The sequence below is a fragment of the Lissotriton helveticus genome, unplaced genomic scaffold (genome assembly GCF_964261635.1).
Source record: "Lissotriton helveticus unplaced genomic scaffold, aLisHel1.1 SCAFFOLD_763, whole genome shotgun sequence".
NCBI lineage: Eukaryota > Metazoa > Chordata > Amphibia > Caudata > Salamandridae > Lissotriton > Lissotriton helveticus.
The window spans coordinates 103,806-119,970 of NW_027611846.1; the positions used below are offsets into that span (position 1 = coordinate 103,806).

The window sequence follows — 16,165 nt, forward strand, 5'->3', positions numbered from 1 at the left end:
TACCCAGGGTTATGGAGCTCAGCGCAGGGTAAGAATTCAGGTTATCCCCCTGGCTGGAGGTGTTAAAGCAAAACACTTCACATGCCCATTAAACTCTATTTCACCCCTTCACAGTATCAGGAAAGGCCTGCAAGGCCTTGGGCCTACTTCCAGCCTCCAGGCACCAATGTTACTGATACCTGTGACCTTTGGTGGTGTTAAGCTCCAAGGGGATGAAGTCGCACCTTCTACCCAGGGTTATGGAGCTCCGCGCAGGGTAAGATTTCAGGTTATCCCCCTGGCTGGAGGTGTTTAAGCAAAACACCTCACATGCCCAGTACAGTGTATTTAACCCTTTCCCAGTATCAGGAAAGGCCTGCAAGGCCTTGTGCCTACTTCCAGCCTCCAGGCACCAATGTTACTGATACCTGTGACATTTGGTGGTGTTAAGCTTCAATGGGAAGAAGTCAAATCTTCTACCCAGGGTTATGGAGCTCAGCGCAGGGTAAGAATTTGGGTTATCCCCCTGGCTGGAGGTGTTAAATTAAAACACTTCACATGCCCAATAAAGTCTGTTTCACCCCTTCACAGTATCATGAAAGGCCTGCAAGGCCTTGTGCCTACTTCCAGCCTCCAGGCACCAATGTTACTGATACCTGTGACATGTGGTGGTGTTAAGCTTCAATGGGATGAAGTCACACCTTCTACCCAGGGTTATGGAGCTCAGTGCAGGGTAAGAATTTGGGTTATCCCCCTGGCTGGAGGTGTTAAAGCAAAACACTTCACATGCCCAATAAAGTCTGTTTCACCCCTTCACAGTATCAGGAAAGGCCTGCAAGGCCTTGTGCCTACTTCCAGCCTCCAGGCACCAATGTTACTGATACCTGTGACATGTGGTGGTGTTAAGCTTCAAGGGGATGAAGTTGCACCTTCTACCCAGGGTTATGGAGCTCAGCGCAGGGTAAGATTTCAGGTTATCCCCCCTGGCTTGAGGTGTTAAAGCAAAACACTTCACATGCCCAATAAAGTCTATTTCACCCCTTCACAGTATCAGGAAAGGCCTGCAAGGCCTTGGGCCTACTTCCAGCCTCCAGGCACCAATGTTACTGATACCTGTGATATTTGGTGGTGTTAAGCTTCAAGGGGATGAAGTCACACCTTTTACCCAGGGTTATGGAGCTCAGCGCAGGGTAAGATTTCAGGTTATCGCCCTGGCTTGAGGTGTTAAAGCAAAACACTCCACATGCCAAATAAAGTCTATTTCACCCCTTCACAGTATCAGGAAAGGCCTGCAAGGCCTTGGGCCTACTTCCAGCCTCCCGGCACCAAAGTTACTGATACCTGTGACATTTGGTGGTGTTAAGCTTCAAGGGGAAGAAGTCACGCCTTCTACCCAGGGTTATGGAGCTCAGTGCAGGGTAAGAATTCAGGTTATCCCCCTGGCTGGAGGTGTTAAAGCAAAACACTTCACATGCCCATTAAAGTCTATTTCACCCCTTCACAGTATCAGGAAAGGCCTGCAAGGCCTTGTGCCTACTTCCAGCCTCCAGGCACCAATGTTACTGTTACCTGTGACATGTGGTGGTGTTAAGCTTCAAGGGGATGAAGTCACACCTTTTACCCAGTGTTATGGAGCTCAGCGCAGGGTAAGATTTCAGGTTATCCCCCTGGCTTGAGGTGTTAAAGCCAAACACTCCATATGCCCAATAAAGTCTATTTCACGCCTTCACAGTATCAGGAAAGGCCTGCAAGGCCTTGTGCCTACTTCCAGCCTCCAGGCACCAATGTTACTGATACCTGTGACATTTGGTGGTGTTAAGCTTCAAGGGGAAGAAGTCAAACCTTCTACCCAGGGTTATGGAGCTCAGCGCAGGGTAAGAATTCAGGTTATCCCCCTGGCTGGAGGTGTTAAAGCAAAACACTTTGCATGCCCATTAAAGTCTATTTCACCCCTTCACAGTATCAGGAAAGGCAGGCAAGGCCGTGTGCCTACTTCCAGCCTCCAGGCACCAATGTTACTGATACCTGTGACATGTGGTGGTGTTAAGCTTCAAGGGGATGAAGTCACACCTTCTACCCAGGGTTATGGAGCTCAGCGCAGGGTAAGAATTCAGGTTATCCCCCTGGCTTGAGGTGTTAAAGCAAAACACTTCACATGCCCTATAAAGTCTATTTCACCCCTTCACAGTATCAGGAAAGGCCTTGTGCCTTCTTCCAGCCTCTAGGCACCAATTTCACTGAAACTTGTGACATTTGTAGGTGTTCAACTTCAAGGGGATGAAGTTGCACCTTCTACCCAGGGTTATGGAACTCAGCACAGGGTAAGATTCCAGGCTTCACCCCTGACTGGAGGTGTTAAAGCAAAACACTTCTCATGCCCAATAAAGTCTATTTCACCCCTCCACAGTATCAGGAAAGGCCTGCAAGGCCTTGGGCCTACTTCCAGCCTCCTGGCACCAATTATACTGATACCTGTGACATTTGGAGGTGTTAAGCTTCAAGGGGATGAAGTTGCACCTTCTACCCAGGGTTATGGAGCTCCGCGCAGGGTAAGAATTTAGGTCATCCCCCTGGCTGGAGGTGTTAAAGGAAAACACTTCACATGCCCAATAAAGTCTAGTTCACCCCTTCACAGTATCAGGAAAGGCCTGCAAGGCCTTGGGCCTACTTCCAGCCTCCTGGCACCAATTATACTGATACCTGTGACATTTGGAGGTGTTAAGCTTCAAGGGGATGAAGTCACACCTTTTACCCAGGGTTATGGAGCTCAGCGCAGAGTAAGATTTCAGGTTATCGCCCTGGCTTGAGGTGTTAAAGCAAAACACTTCACATGCCAATAAAGTCTAGTTCACCCCTTCACAGTATCAGGAAAGGCCTGCAAGGCCTTGTGCCTACTTTCAGCCTCCAGGCACCAATGTTACTGATACCTGTGACATGTGGTGGTGTAAGCTTCAAGGGGATGAAGTCACACCTTTTACCCAGGGTTATGGAGCTCAGCGCAGGGTAAGATTTCAGGTTATCGCCCTGGCTTGAGGTGTTAAAGCAAAACACTCCACATGCCAAATAAAGTCTATTTCACCCCTTCAAAGTATCAGGAAAGGCCTGCAAGGCCTTGGGCCTACTTCCAGCCTCCAGGCACCAAAGTTACTGATACCTGTGACATTTGGTGGTGTTAAGCTTCAAGGGGAAGAAGTCACGCCTTCTACCCAGGGTTATGGAGCTCAGTGCAGGGTAAGAATTCAGGTTATCCCCCTGGCTGGAGGTGTTAAAGCAAAACACTTCACATGCCCATTAAAGTCTATTTCACCCCTTCACAGTATCAGGAAAGGCCTGCAAGGCCTTGTGCCTACTTCCAGCCTCCAGGCACCAATGTTACTGTTACCTGTGACATGTGGTGGTGTTAAGCTTCAAGGGGATGAAGTCACACCTTTTACCCAGGGTTATGGAGCTCAGCGCAGGGTAAGATTTCAGGTTATCCCCCTTGCTTGAGGTGTTAAAGCCAAACACTCCACATGCCCAATAAAGTCTATTTCACGCCTTCACAGTATCAGGAAAGGCCTGCAAGGCCTTGTGCCTACTTCCAGCCTCCAGGCACCAATGTTACTGATACCTGTGACATTTGGTGGTGTTAAGCTTCAAGGGGAAGAAGTCACACCTTCTACCCTGGGTTATGGAGCTCAGCGCAGGGTAAGAATTCAGGTTATCCCCCTGGCTGGAGGTGTTAAAGCAAAACACTTTGCATGCCCATTAAAGTCTATTTCACCCCTTCACAGTATCAGGAAAGGCAGGCAAGGCAGTGTGCCTACTTCCAGCCTCCAGGCACCAATGTTACTGTTACCTGTGACATGTGGTGGTGTTAAGCTTCAAGGGGATGAAGTCACACCTTTTACCCAGGGTTATGGAGCTCAGCGCAGGGTAAGATTTCAGGTTATCCCCCTGGCTTGAGGTGTTAAAGCCAAACACTCCACATGCCCAATAAAGTCTATTTCACGCCTTCACAGTATCAGGAAAGGCCTGCAAGGCCTTGTGCCTACTTCCAGCCTCCAGGCACCAATGTTACTGATACCTGTGACATTTGGTGGTGTTAAGCTTCAAGGGGAAGAAGTCACACCTTCTACCCAGGGTTATGGAGCTCAGCGCAGGGTAAGAATTCAGGTTATCCCCCTGGCTGGAGGTGTTAAAGCAAAACACTTTGCATGCCCATTAAAGTCTATTTCACCCCTTCACAGTATCAGGAAAGGCAGGCAAGGCAGTGTGCCTACTTCCAGCCTCCAGGCACCAATGTTACTGATACCTGTGACATGTGGTGGTGTTAAGCTTCAAGGGGATGAAGTCACACCTTCTACCCAGGGTTATGGAGCTCAGCGCAGGGTAAGAATTTGGGTTATCCCCCTGGCTGGAGGTGTTAAATTAAAACACTTCACATGCCCAATAAAGTCTGTTTCACCCCTTCACAGTATCAGGAAAGGCCTGCAAGGCCTTGTGCCTACTTCCAGCCTCCAGGCACCAATGTTACTGATACCTGTGACATGTGGTGGTGTTAAGCTTCAAGGGGATGAAGTCGCACCTTCTACCCAGGGTTATGGAGCTCAGCGCAGGGTAAGATTTCAGGTTATCCCCCCTGGCTTGAGGTGTTAAAGCAAAACACTTCACATGCCCAATAAAGTCTATTTCACCCCTTCACAGTATCAGGAAAGGCCTGCAAGGCCTTGGGCCTACTTCCAGCCTCCAGGCACCAATGTTACTGATACCTGGGACATTTGGAGGTGTTAAGCTTCAAGGGGAAGAAGTCACACCTTCTACCCAGGGTTATGGAGCTCAGCGCAGGGTAAGATTTCAGCTTTTCACCCCTAGCTGGATGTGTTGAAGCAAAACACTTCTCATGCCCAATAAAGTCTATTTCAACCCTTCACAGTATCAGGAAAGGCCTGCAAGGCCTTGGGCCTACTTCCAGCGTCCAGGCACCTGTGTTTGTGATACTTGTGACATTTGGAGGTGTTCAGCTTCAAGGGGATGAAGTCACACCTTCTACCCAGGGTTATGGAGCTCAGCGCAGGGTAAGATTTCAGCTTTTCACCCCTAGCTGGATGTGTTGAAGCAAAACACTTCTCATGCCCAATAAAGTCTATTTCAACCCTTCACAGTATCAGGAAAGGCCTGTAAGGCCTTGGGCCTACATCCATTCTCCAGGCACCAATGTTACTGACACCTGTGACATTTGGTGGTGTTAAGCTTCATGGGGAAGAAGTCACACCTTCTACCCAGGGTTATGGAGCTCAGCGCAGGGTAAGATTTCAGGTTATTCCCCCTGGCTCGAGGTGTTAAAGCAAAACACTTCACATGCCCAATAAATTGTATTTCACCCCTTCACAGTATCAGGAAAGGCCTGCAAGGCCTCGTGCCTACTTCCAGCCCCCAGGCACCAATGTTACTGACACCTGTGACATTTGGTGGTGTTAAGCTTCATGGGGAAGAAGTCACACCTTCTACCCAGGGTTATGGAGCTCAGCGCAGGGTAAGAATTCAGGTTATTCCCCCTGGCTCGAGGTGTTAAAGCAAAACACTTCACATGCCCAATAAATTGTATTTCACCCCTTCACAGTATCAGGAAAGGCCTGCAAGGCCTTGGGCCTACTTGCAGCCCCCAGGCACCAATGTTACTGACACCTGTGACATTTGGTGGTGTTAAGCTTCAAGGGGAAGATGTCACACCTTCTACCCAGGGTTATGGAGCTCAGCGCAGGGTATGATTTTAGGTTATCCCCCTGGCTGGAGGTGTTTAAGCAAAACACCTCACATGCCCAGTACAGTGTATTTCACCCTTTCCCAGTATCAGTAAAGGCCTGCAAGGCCTTGTGCCTACTTCCAGCCTCCAGGCACCAATGTTACTGATACCTGTGACATTTGGTGGTGTTAAGCTTCAAGGGGATGAAGTCGCACCTTCTACCCAGGGTTATGGAGCTCCGCGCAGGGTAAGATTTCAGGCTTCACCCCAGGCTTAAGGCGTGAACATAGAACAATTACCATACACAACAATGTGTATTTCACCCATTCACAGTATCAGGAAAGGCCTGCTAGGCCTTGGGCCTACTTCCAGCATCCAGGCACCAATGTTACTGATACCTGTGACATGTGGTGGTGTTAAGCTTCAAGGGGATGAAGTCACACTTTCTACCCAGGGTTATGGAGCTCAGCGCAGGGTAAGAATTCAGGTTATCCCCCTGGCTGGAGGTATTAAAGCAAAACACTTCACATGCCCAATAAATTGTATTTCACCCCTTCACAGTATCAGGAAAGGCCTGCAAGGCCTTGGGCCTACTTCCAGCCTCCAGGCACCAATGTTACTGATGCCTGTGACATTTGGTGGTGTTAAGCTTCAAGGGGATGAAGTCACACCTTTTACCCAGGGTTATGGAGCTCAGTGCAGGGTAAGAATTCAGGGTATCCCCCTGGCTGGAGGTGTTAAAGCAAAACACTTCACATGCCCAGTACAGTGTATTTCACCCTTTCCCAGTATCAGGAAAGGCCTGCAAGGCCTTGTGCCTACTTCCAGCCTCCAGGCACCAATGTTACTGATACCTGTGACATTTGGCGGTGTTAAGCTTCAAGGGGAAGAAGTCACACCATCTACCCAGGGTTATGGAGCTCAGTGCAGGGTAAGAATTCAGGTTATCCCCCTGGCTGGAGGTGTTAAAGCAAAACACTTCACATGCCCAATAAAGTCTATTTCACCCCTTCACAGTATCAGGAAAGGCCTGCAAGGCCTTGTGCCTACTTCCAGCCTCCAGGCACCAATGTTACTGATGCCTGTGACATTTGGTGGTGTTAAGCTTCAAGGGGAAGAAGTCACACCTTTTACCCTGGGTTATGGAGCTCAGCGCAGGGTAAGATTTCAGGTTATCCCCCTGGCTTGAGGTGTTAAAGCAAAACACTTCACATGCCCAATAAAGTCTATTTCACCCCTTCACAGTATCAGGAAAGGCCTGCAAGGCCTTGGGCCTACTTCCAGCCCCCAGGCACCAATGTACTGATACCTGTGACATTTGGTGGTGTTAAGCTTCAAGGGGATGAAGTCACACCTTCTACCCAGGGTTATGGAGCTCCTCGCAGGGTAAGATTTCAGGCTTCACCCCAGGCTGGAGGCGTGAAAATAGAACAATTACCATACACAGCAATGTGTATTTCACCCATTCACAGTATCAGGGAAGGCCTGCAAGGCCTTGGGCCTACTTCCAGCCTCCAGGCACCAATTTTACTGATACCTGTGACATTTGGTGGTGTTAAGCTTCAAGGGGATGAAGTCACACTTTATACCCAGGGTTATGGAGCTCAGCGCAGGGTAAGATTTTTGGTTATCCCCCTGGCTGGAGGTGTTTAAGCAAAACACCTCACATGCCCAGTACAGTGTATTTCACCCTTTCCCAGTATCAGGAAAGGCCTGCAAGGCCTTGTGCCTACTTCCAGCCTCCAGGCACCAATGTTACTGATACCTGTGACATTTGGTGGTGTTAAGCTTCAAGGGGAAGAAGTCCCACCTTCTACCCAGGGTTATGGAGCTCAGCGCAGGGTAAGATTTCAGGTTATCTCCCTGGCTTGAGGTGTTAAAGCCAAACACTCCACATGCCCAAGAATGTCTATTTCACACCTTCACGGTATCAGGAAAGGCCTGCAAGGCCTTGGGCCTGCTTCCAGCCTCCAGGCACCAATGTTACTGATACCTGTGACATTTGGTGGTGTTAAGCTTCAAGGGGAAGGAGTCACATCTTCAACCCAGGGTTATGGAGCTCAGTGCAGGGTAAGAATTCAGGGTATCCCCCTGGCTGGAGGTGTTAAAGCAAAACATTTCACATGCCCAATAAGGTCTATTTCTCCCCTTCGCAGTGTCGGGAAAGGCCTGTAATGCCTTTGGCCTATTTCCAACCTCCAGGCACCATTTTTTGGGATACATGTAACATTTGGAGGTGTTAATCTTCAAAGGGATACAGTTGCTCCTTCTACCCAGGGCTATGGAAGTATGCACAGGGGGAGATCGCAGGTTTTCCCCTTGGAAGGAGGCGGAGAAGTAAAACACTTCCCTCAAATCCAAGGCGGCAAGGCTGAAATCTTACCCTATGCAGAGCTCCGTAGTTCTGGGTAGACGGAGTGCCATTGTCCCCTTGCAGCTGAGCACATCATAATTTCACATTTATCACTAAAACATGTGTTTGGTGGATAGAAATGTGCCCATGTCTCTGCAGGCCAAGGCCTGATCTTTCAAATGGGTGTATGTACCTTTTAGGCTAGGTGAAGTGTTTTCATTTCTTCACCTCCACTCGTGAGGGAGATCTTGAATCTTACCCTGCCTGGAGCTCCAAATCCCTGGGTAGAAAGAGTGACTTAGTGCCCTTGAATCTGAAAACCTCATAATGTCACAAATATCACTAAAGCAGGTCCCTGGTGGCTAGAAATGCCCCAGAGCCCTGAAGGCTCTATTCTGATATGGTGACTGGGTTATTTTGTGCTGTTTTGGGCCGTGTGAAGTATTTTATTCTTACACCGCCACCCCAGGGAAAGACGTGAAATATTTTCCTGTGCGGAGCTCTATATCTCTGGGAAGAAGGGCTGACTTTGTCCCCTTTATTCTGGAAACCTCATAGTATCAGATATATTACTAAAACAGGTTCCTGGAAGCTAGGGATGGGCCAGGGTACCTGAAGGCTAAGATCTGAAACTGTGAATGGTGTTCATGTACGTCTTGGACTATGAGAAGTGTTTTATTTTTGTTTCCCTCTACCTACATATAAGGCGAAAACCTGTAATTAGCAGTAGACCTCAATCAGGCTGCCAGGCGCAGAATCTGATTTGTCGGCGCAGGTCGCACTCTTGACATGCCATTTGATTCAGGAGTGGTCCCCACCCCAGCAATCGGGCTCAATACAACATTGATAGTCACAGGCCTCACTCTGTACTGTGGGATGTATGATGTAACAATTAGATTGCGGTACATTACATTGCTGTTTTAGGCGCTTTCCACGACTTGCACGGGAGGGCGCTCTAGACTTAGGAATAGTATGATTTACTATTCGAACTCCAGCCTAAGTAAGGTAGGGAAGGTGTTGGAATAGTAAATCGCACTATTCCATAGTCTAGTGCGCCCTCCCGTGCAAGTCGTGGAAAAGACTTGCGTTGTAAATGCAGCGATCGAAATGTACTGCGGTGTTTTGACCGCGTTGTTAAGGTCGGTTCCCGTCCAAAGATGTCACCTGAGATGTAAACCTAACTCCAGCTGTGAACATCAGCTCAGCAGAGTGCCTCCATGCAGGTACTGGGGTCACCATTTCAGGTGCATTCACACCCTCTGCTCTCACGCTGGGTGCCAATGTAGGTCTAACTCGGCCGCCTGCCTCTATTGTGTCACTGTGTGTTTATTATGTTTAGTGTGCCCCCGTCTCCTCCAGCTCGGCGCTTGGCAGTGAATGCCCTCTGGCTGCATGTGAAGCTACCAGCGCGCAGCCGCCTTGTGATGCCCGTGAGTCTTGAGCCCGGCCCGTGCCCCGCTGCTTGTAAAAATCCCCCGGCTGCCCCCGAGTCGTGGGTGCCACAGCCGAGGGTGCAGGCGCGCGGCGAGGGCCCCCCTGACCCCCGGGCCGGGGCCCCCTGTTGTTGTCTTCGCTCCCCCGCTCGGCCGGCGGAGCCCTGTGTTACTTCGGCCCGTTCCAGAACGCGCTCCCCGCGTCCCCCTGAGCCCCATTGTGACGCCACAGGGCCCGCTCCCTGCAGGAGGCCCCTCCCGCCCGCGGGCCGCCGCTCCCGGCCTCAGAGCGCGAGGGTGGACCGGGGGAAAGGGGCCCGGGGCCCGGGATTCAAGGCACGGGGGCGTCAGCCATCGGGGGAGGGCAGAGATTCACGGCGGATTACAAGCCTCTGAGGACGGGGTCGGCTGAAACGGGGGAGGGCACGGGAAGGGGTTGAAGTTGGGCTTCTTTTCATGTGTGTATGGGAGCGTGTGTTTAACGGATTGTGTTTAAAAACTTAGATAATCCGATAGTAGGAAACACAAAAGTCAGCTCGGAGCAGAGAGCCGAGTGCGCCTCGCACACAGCCCTCACTCCTCGGAACCAATCAGGGGCTGGCTCCTCCCTATATATGCACGGGGCTCGGGTTGGGAGGTACATTTCTGTTCTGTGACAGCGCCGAGACTCGTATTGCAATGGCAGAAACCGCTCCAGCCGCCGCGGCTCCTCCCGCTGAGGTCGCCCCCAAGAAGAAGCAGAAGAAAGCAGCGGGGGCCTCCAAGGCCAAGAAGCCTTCCGGTCCCAGCGTGTCCGACCTGATTTTGAAGTGTGTGACCGCCTCGGCCGAGAGGAAGGGAGTCTCCCTGGTGGCTCTGAAGAAGGCGCTGACCGCCGCCGGCTACGATGCGGACAAGAACAAGGGCCGCGTTAAGGTCTCCCTGAAGAGCCTGGTCAGTAAAGGCGCCCTAGCCCAGCTGAAGGGCACCGGGGCCTCCGGGTCCTTCAAAGTGAACAAGAAGCAGCTGGAGGGCAAGAAGGCAGCCAAGAAGACAGCTGCCAAGACCAAGAAGCCAGCGGCCAAGAAAGCTGCCCCTGCCGCCAAGAAGCCCAAAAAGGCTCCCGCGGGGGTCAAGAAGAGCCCGAAGAAGGTCAAGAAGCCAGCAGCAGCCAAGAGCCCCAAGAAGCCCAAGGCTGCCCCTGCCAAGAAGGCTGCCAAGAGCCCAGCGAAAGCCAAGGCGGCGAAGCCCAAAGTAGCCAAGAAAAGCCCTGCCAAGGTAGTCAAACCCAAGGCAGCCAAGCCCAAAGCAGCGAAGCCCAAAGCAGCGAAGCCCAAAAAGGCAGCGCCCAAGAAGAAGTAAGGGCTGGCACCGAGACACTGCAAACACAACGGCTCTTTTAAGGGCCACCACCCTGTCTAGAAGAGAGCGTGTTCCTCCCCACCTTTGCACCCACCCAATGGCCCCACTTCTCAAAAATAAACCGCACCATACATCCATAGCACACTTTTCCACACGCGAGTGCCGCGTGTGATCTTGGCCATATAAACGGCTCTTTCGGTGCTGCGTGGATTGAAATCGTTATTACATAGAAAATAAGGGGGTCCGGGAGTTATAAGACCTCCGTTTATAATACATGTGCAATAACGTGTGTGTCTCTGTGCTTTCACTGTACCCGGGCAGACTCTAAATAGTGTCTGCATAAAGCAGATGATTGTGAACTTTAATTGGAGCGCAGGTAACTGCGTGCTCCAGGGTGAGGGTAAAAAGCGGGTCTGGGAGTTATAAGACCTCAGTTTATTATAAACGTGTTTGTGTTGGTGCTTTCACTGTATCCGGGCAGACTCGATATAGCGCCTGCATAAAGCAGACGATTGTGAACTTTCAATCGAGCGCAGGTAACGGGGGCGTGTTCCAGAGTGACCAAGGGCAGTGTGCTTATGACATCTCGGGCTCCTCTCCCGGTTGACCGGGGTCGAGTCGTCCTCGTGACTACAAGTGGATGGACGGAGACAAAGGCTGACCGAGGCGCGGGCTCCGGCGCCATCATCCAAGGGGGGGGTCTCTTTTATCCACAGCTCATTGGACAGCTAGGCTGCAGCCTCCAGTTCAGTATCCAATCGTTGCACACCGCGGGCTATTTTCGAACGTGGGGCGGTCTCCTCAGCCAACCAGAGCAGCCCTCCGTCTGTGAGGGCATAAATAGGGCTCTTTCCCTGGTAGACGCCATTCTTCTCTGCCTTCGCTGAGAGAGACCGCTCCCGCCATGGCCCGCACCAAGCAGACAGCCCGCAAGTCCACCGGCGGCAAAGCGCCCCGCAAGCAGCTGGCCACCAAGGCAGCCCGCAAGAGCGCGCCTGCCACCGGAGGAGTCAAGAAGCCTCACCGCTACCGGCCAGGCACCGTGGCTCTCCGCGAGATCCGCCGCTACCAGAAGTCCACCGAGCTCCTCATCCGCAAGCTGCCCTTCCAGCGCTTGGTGAGGGAGATCGCCCAGGACTTCAAGACCGACCTGCGCTTCCAGAGCTCCGCCGTCATGGCCCTGCAGGAGGCCAGCGAGGCCTACCTGGTCGGGCTCTTCGAGGACACCAACCTGTGCGCCATCCACGCCAAGAGGGTGACCATCATGCCCAAGGACATCCAGCTGGCCCGTCGCATCCGAGGCGAGAGGGCCTAAGGAGACGGACCGACCCGAACAACCACCACCACAACGGCTCTTTTAAGGGCCACCACCCTGTCACCTACGAGCTTCTCTTATCTGTCATGGCATGTGTTTTACAGGTTAGGGAGGGTGTGCTGTGAGTACCACGGTCACTGGGCAACTTATACCGGCTCTGGGGAAACCAGAGCACTCTGTGTTCACAGTGCATAAACGCCTGTTCAATGTGTCCATCTAATAATAAAAAGCCTTTTTATAGGGGGTTGTGCAGGGATCCGCTGGTCACAAGCCACCGCTTAAGGGGCATCTGTGTCCCCGGTACATCGGGTTCGTGTGTCTGATTTCGGGAACGTTTGCCCCGGGGTGAACTAACGCCGTTCCCCAGGGTCTTAAAAGTACAAACACAACGTTAAACCCGCTCACACAGACACTGTTCGCCCCCAACATGGAAAACCATAAGCCCGGGGGGGGGGCAGATGTGTGAATTCCCCAGGGGGTTTATTGAACCTCATCGTTACAGTGCTCATGTGACACTTGGTCCCATTCATATAGACATGTTAATTTAAAGAGGCGGAACGGGTTGCCTGCTGTCGGCCCTCGGTCTGCAGCAAGCCCCGTGAGAGCGGGCCTTTCTGCACTTAACATTACCCTTATAAAACACATATTCCAAAACACATTTCTCCGGTCATAATAGAAGCACGTTAGCTCTTAGGGGAGGAAGTGGTTGGCCCTTAAAAGAGCCGTTGTGTTCGTTGGGGTGCGCCTGGAAGCCTTACTTGGCGCTGGTGTACTTGGTGACGGCCTTGGTGCCCTCCGACACGGCGTGCTTGGCCAGCTCTCCGGGGAGCAGAAGGCGGACTGCGGTCTGGATCTCCCGGGAGGTGATGGTGCGCCGCGAGTTGTAGTGAGCCAGTTTGGAAGCCTCTGCAGCGATGCGCTCGAAGATGTCGTTCACGAAGGAGTTCATGATGCCCATGGCCTTGGAGGAAATGCCGGTATCCGGGTGCACCTGCTTCATCACTTTGTAAATGTAGATGGCATAGCTTTCCTTCCTGCTCCTCTTGCGCTTCTTCCCGTCCTTCTTGGGCGGCTTGGAGAGCGCTTTCTTGGAGCCCTTCTTGGGTGCCGGCGCGGACTTGGCTGGTTCAGGCATGGTCGACGCTCTTTCGCTGCTTGCTGTGGAGCCGAGAGAAATGATGCCTGGGCGTCCGGCACTTGTATTTATAGGCTGGGCGTGCAAAGCAGCTTCTTCCCGTTTCTCCTTTCTCATTGGCAGGCATAGGCAGGGCCCCCACTTCCTATTGTAATGCGGTTCTGGGACACTGATTGGTTAAACAGAAGCCCGCCTCCCTCCATTGAAAAGTACTATCGGCGCCTAGCTGTCAACCAATCAGACGCTCCCGAAGTCTTTATATTACCGGAGTCCAGCAGAAGGAGCAGTACCATTCTCTCTGTTGTGTGACTGAGACCCTAGATCGATCGCCATGTCTGGACGCGGAAAGCAAGGAGGAAAGGCCCGCGCCAAGGCCAAGACACGCTCTTCCAGAGCCGGGCTCCAGTTCCCCGTGGGCCGTGTGCACAGGCTGCTCAGGAAGGGAAGCTACGCCGAGAGGGTGGGCGCCGGTGCCCCCGTCTATCTGGCTGCAGTGCTGGAGTACCTGACCGCTGAGATTCTGGAGCTGGCTGGCAACGCCGCCCGGGACAACAAGAAGACCCGCATCATCCCCAGACACCTCCAGCTGGCCATCCGCAACGACGAGGAGCTGAACAAGCTGTTGGGCCGAGTCACCATCGCCCAGGGAGGAGTCCTGCCCAACATCCAGGCCGTGCTGCTGCCCAAGAAAACCGAGAGCCACAAGGCACAGGGCAAAGCAAGCAAGTAAAGGCCCGCAGACCACCGTGGAAACGCACCCTAAACACAAAGGCTCTTTTCAGGGCCATCCACAGACTCCATCAAAGAGCGTATCCGTGCCGAGGTGTTACTCTGGCGGCTTCATAGATGCGGCAGCGCCCGCCACCGTAGCTTTGTAGTGGAGGGCATGCCCAAGCTCTGGCCGTACACTTTAATGTTGTCCCGTCCCAAAGCCTAGCATGAGGCAGACCATATCGATGTTTTGTTATACATATATAATTTTTAATTTTCAGGGACTCGATTTGCAGACGTGCCCCAGCCGAGCGGGCACCGAACGCGAGGGTTAGGCGGGCCGCGGTGACAAGTGGGGGCCTGGAAGGGAGGAGTGTGTGTGTTTGACTGATCAGTGCACCGGCGGCAGCTGCTGAGCCAAGCCGAGCGGGCACCGAACGCGAGGGTTAGGCAGGCCGCGGTGACAAGTGGGGGCCTGGAAGGGAGGAGTGTGCGTGTTTGACTGATCAGTGCACCGGCGGCAGCTTCTGAGCCCCCCATCGGGAGCCCCTGACAGAGAGGCGGGCTGGGAGCGCGCTCTTTTTCAAACAATATATACATATATATTTTTTTCTTTTCATTTTTGGGGGACACATTTTGCAGGCTTGCCCCAGCCGGGCGCGGGATGTGGGCAGTGCTACGAGGTTGCAGGCGGCCAAACGCAGCGGGGTGGTGCCGGTGAGGCCGCTAACGTGTGTGGCTCCATTAAAACATACAGAGCCTTCTGCTTATATTGGACAGGGGGCTCCGAACGCAGGGGATGGGTGGCCCGCGGTCACAAGGGGAGGCCGGGAAGGGAGGTGCTTGCGTGTGTTTGACTGTGATCTGTGCACCGGCAGCGGCAGCTGCTGAGCCAGCCCATGACAAAGGCGGGCTGGGAGCCCGCTCTTTTTCAGAAGGCAACGGCCGCTCCAGCCCCCGCTTCCTGCAGAAGGCGGGCCGGGTCCGAGCTCTCTCGCCTCACAGGGCGTTACGTGGGCGCTTGGAGCTCCCGCGCAGGTCCGCTGAGCCTCCATATAAAGCAGCCGGTGCTGGTTTTCCTCTTCATTTCTGCTCCCAGCACCGAGAAGAGAACATGTCTGGACGCGGCAAAGGAGGGAAGGGGCTCGGCAAAGGCGGCGCCAAGAGACACCGCAAGGTGCTCCGGGACAACATCCAGGGCATCACCAAGCCGGCCATTCGCCGCCTGGCGCGCCGTGGCGGAGTCAAGCGCATCTCCGGCCTCATCTACGAGGAGACCCGCGGGGTGCTCAAGGTTTTCCTGGAGAACGTGATCCGGGACGCCGTCACCTACACCGAGCACGCCAAGAGGAAGACCGTCACCGCCATGGATGTGGTCTATGCCCTGAAGCGCCAGGGCCGCACTCTCTACGGATTCGGCGGTTAAACCACGGAAAAAAAGGAAAAAAAAAACAACCCAAAGGCTCTTTTAAGAGCCGACCACCATGTCGTGTGAGAGCTGTGTCTATGAACTATTATCGCCGCAGCGCAGGGCTGCTATCTAGGCCCACACTCGCTCGGGAGGGGAGGAGGGGGGAACCCGGGGAGTTGCTCCGCAGCCACTCTGCTCTGGAAGGCACGGCCGGGAAGGCGGGTTTACCCCGTCCCACGGGCCCGCCACCATGGAGCTCTAAACTAGGGACCAAAGGTGGGTTCAGCCCGGCCCATGGGCCCGCCACCGTGGAGCCCTTGTCTGGGGACCTACGGTGGGTTTAGCCCGGCCCGGCTCGGCTGCCCGCCATCATGGAGCCCTTGTCTGGGGACCTACGGTGGGTTTAGCCCGGACCAGGGGCCCGCCATCATGGAGCCCTTGCCTGGGGACCTACGGTGGGTTTAGCCCGGAGCAGGTGCCCGCCATCATGGAGCCCTTGCCTGGGGACCTACGGTGGGTTTAGCCCGGAGCAGGTGCCCGCCATCATGGAGCCCTTGCATGGGGACCTAAGGCGGGTTTAGCCCGGCACAGGGCCCCACGAGTCACGCAGTTCTAAGGGGGGTGTTTAGACCGGCCCAGGTGCCCGCCATCATGGAGCCCTTGCATGGGGACCTAAGGCGGGTTTAGCCCGGCACAGGGCCCCACGAGTCACGCAGTTCACCGACTATTAAGCCCCCCACGTAGTGGGGGCTTACAAAGTTG

At 53.4% G+C, this 16,165-nt stretch overlaps 5 protein-coding genes across 5 annotated transcripts; 4 read left to right on the forward strand and 1 right to left on the reverse strand.

The window, feature by feature from the left end:
• Positions 1–10,123: 10,123 nt before the first annotated feature.
• LOC144806998 (histone H1-like) lies at positions 10,124–10,831 on the forward strand. The gene has a single exon (XM_078673054.1). It carries the CDS (start codon positions 10,169–10,171, stop codon positions 10,829–10,831), a length of 663 nt encoding a protein of 220 aa, XP_078529180.1. The 5' UTR covers positions 10,124–10,168.
• A 208-nt stretch (positions 10,832–11,039) lies between these two features.
• Positions 11,040–12,172, forward strand: LOC144806982 (histone H3). The gene has a single exon (XM_078673038.1). It carries the CDS (start codon positions 11,736–11,738, stop codon positions 12,144–12,146), a length of 411 nt encoding a protein of 136 aa, XP_078529164.1. The 5' UTR covers positions 11,040–11,735; the 3' UTR covers positions 12,147–12,172.
• A 677-nt stretch (positions 12,173–12,849) lies between these two features.
• Positions 12,850–13,492, reverse strand: LOC144806996 (histone H2B 1.2-like). Its single transcript, XM_078673052.1, has one exon. It carries the CDS (start codon positions 13,396–13,398, stop codon positions 12,901–12,903), a length of 498 nt encoding a protein of 165 aa, XP_078529178.1. The 5' UTR covers positions 13,399–13,492; the 3' UTR covers positions 12,850–12,900.
• Positions 13,493–13,571: 79 nt separating this feature from the next.
• LOC144806997 (histone H2A type 2-C-like) lies at positions 13,572–14,225 on the forward strand. The gene has a single exon (XM_078673053.1). The coding sequence runs from the start codon at positions 13,613–13,615 to the stop codon at positions 14,009–14,011; it is 399 nt and encodes a 132-aa protein (XP_078529179.1). The 5' UTR covers positions 13,572–13,612; the 3' UTR covers positions 14,012–14,225.
• Positions 14,226–15,010: 785 nt separating this feature from the next.
• Positions 15,011–15,664, forward strand: LOC144806987 (histone H4). Its single transcript, XM_078673042.1, has one exon. The coding sequence runs from the start codon at positions 15,107–15,109 to the stop codon at positions 15,416–15,418; it is 312 nt and encodes a 103-aa protein (XP_078529168.1). The 5' UTR covers positions 15,011–15,106; the 3' UTR covers positions 15,419–15,664.
• The last annotated feature ends 501 nt before the right edge of the window (positions 15,665–16,165 follow it).

What these genes read in the sequence shown, in the direction of transcription:
- LOC144806998 (XM_078673054.1), top strand. Translation starts at nt 10,169, where the DNA reads ATGGCAGAAACCGCTCCAGCCGCCGCGGCTCCTCCCGCTGAGGTCGCC.
- LOC144806996 (XM_078673052.1), bottom strand. Translation starts at nt 13,398, where the DNA reads ATGAGAAAGGAGAAACGGGAAGAAGCTGCTTTGCACGCCCAGCCTATA.
- LOC144806987 (XM_078673042.1), top strand. Translation starts at nt 15,107, where the DNA reads ATGTCTGGACGCGGCAAAGGAGGGAAGGGGCTCGGCAAAGGCGGCGCC.
- LOC144806982 (XM_078673038.1), top strand. Translation starts at nt 11,736, where the DNA reads ATGGCCCGCACCAAGCAGACAGCCCGCAAGTCCACCGGCGGCAAAGCG.
- LOC144806997 (XM_078673053.1), top strand. Translation starts at nt 13,613, where the DNA reads ATGTCTGGACGCGGAAAGCAAGGAGGAAAGGCCCGCGCCAAGGCCAAG.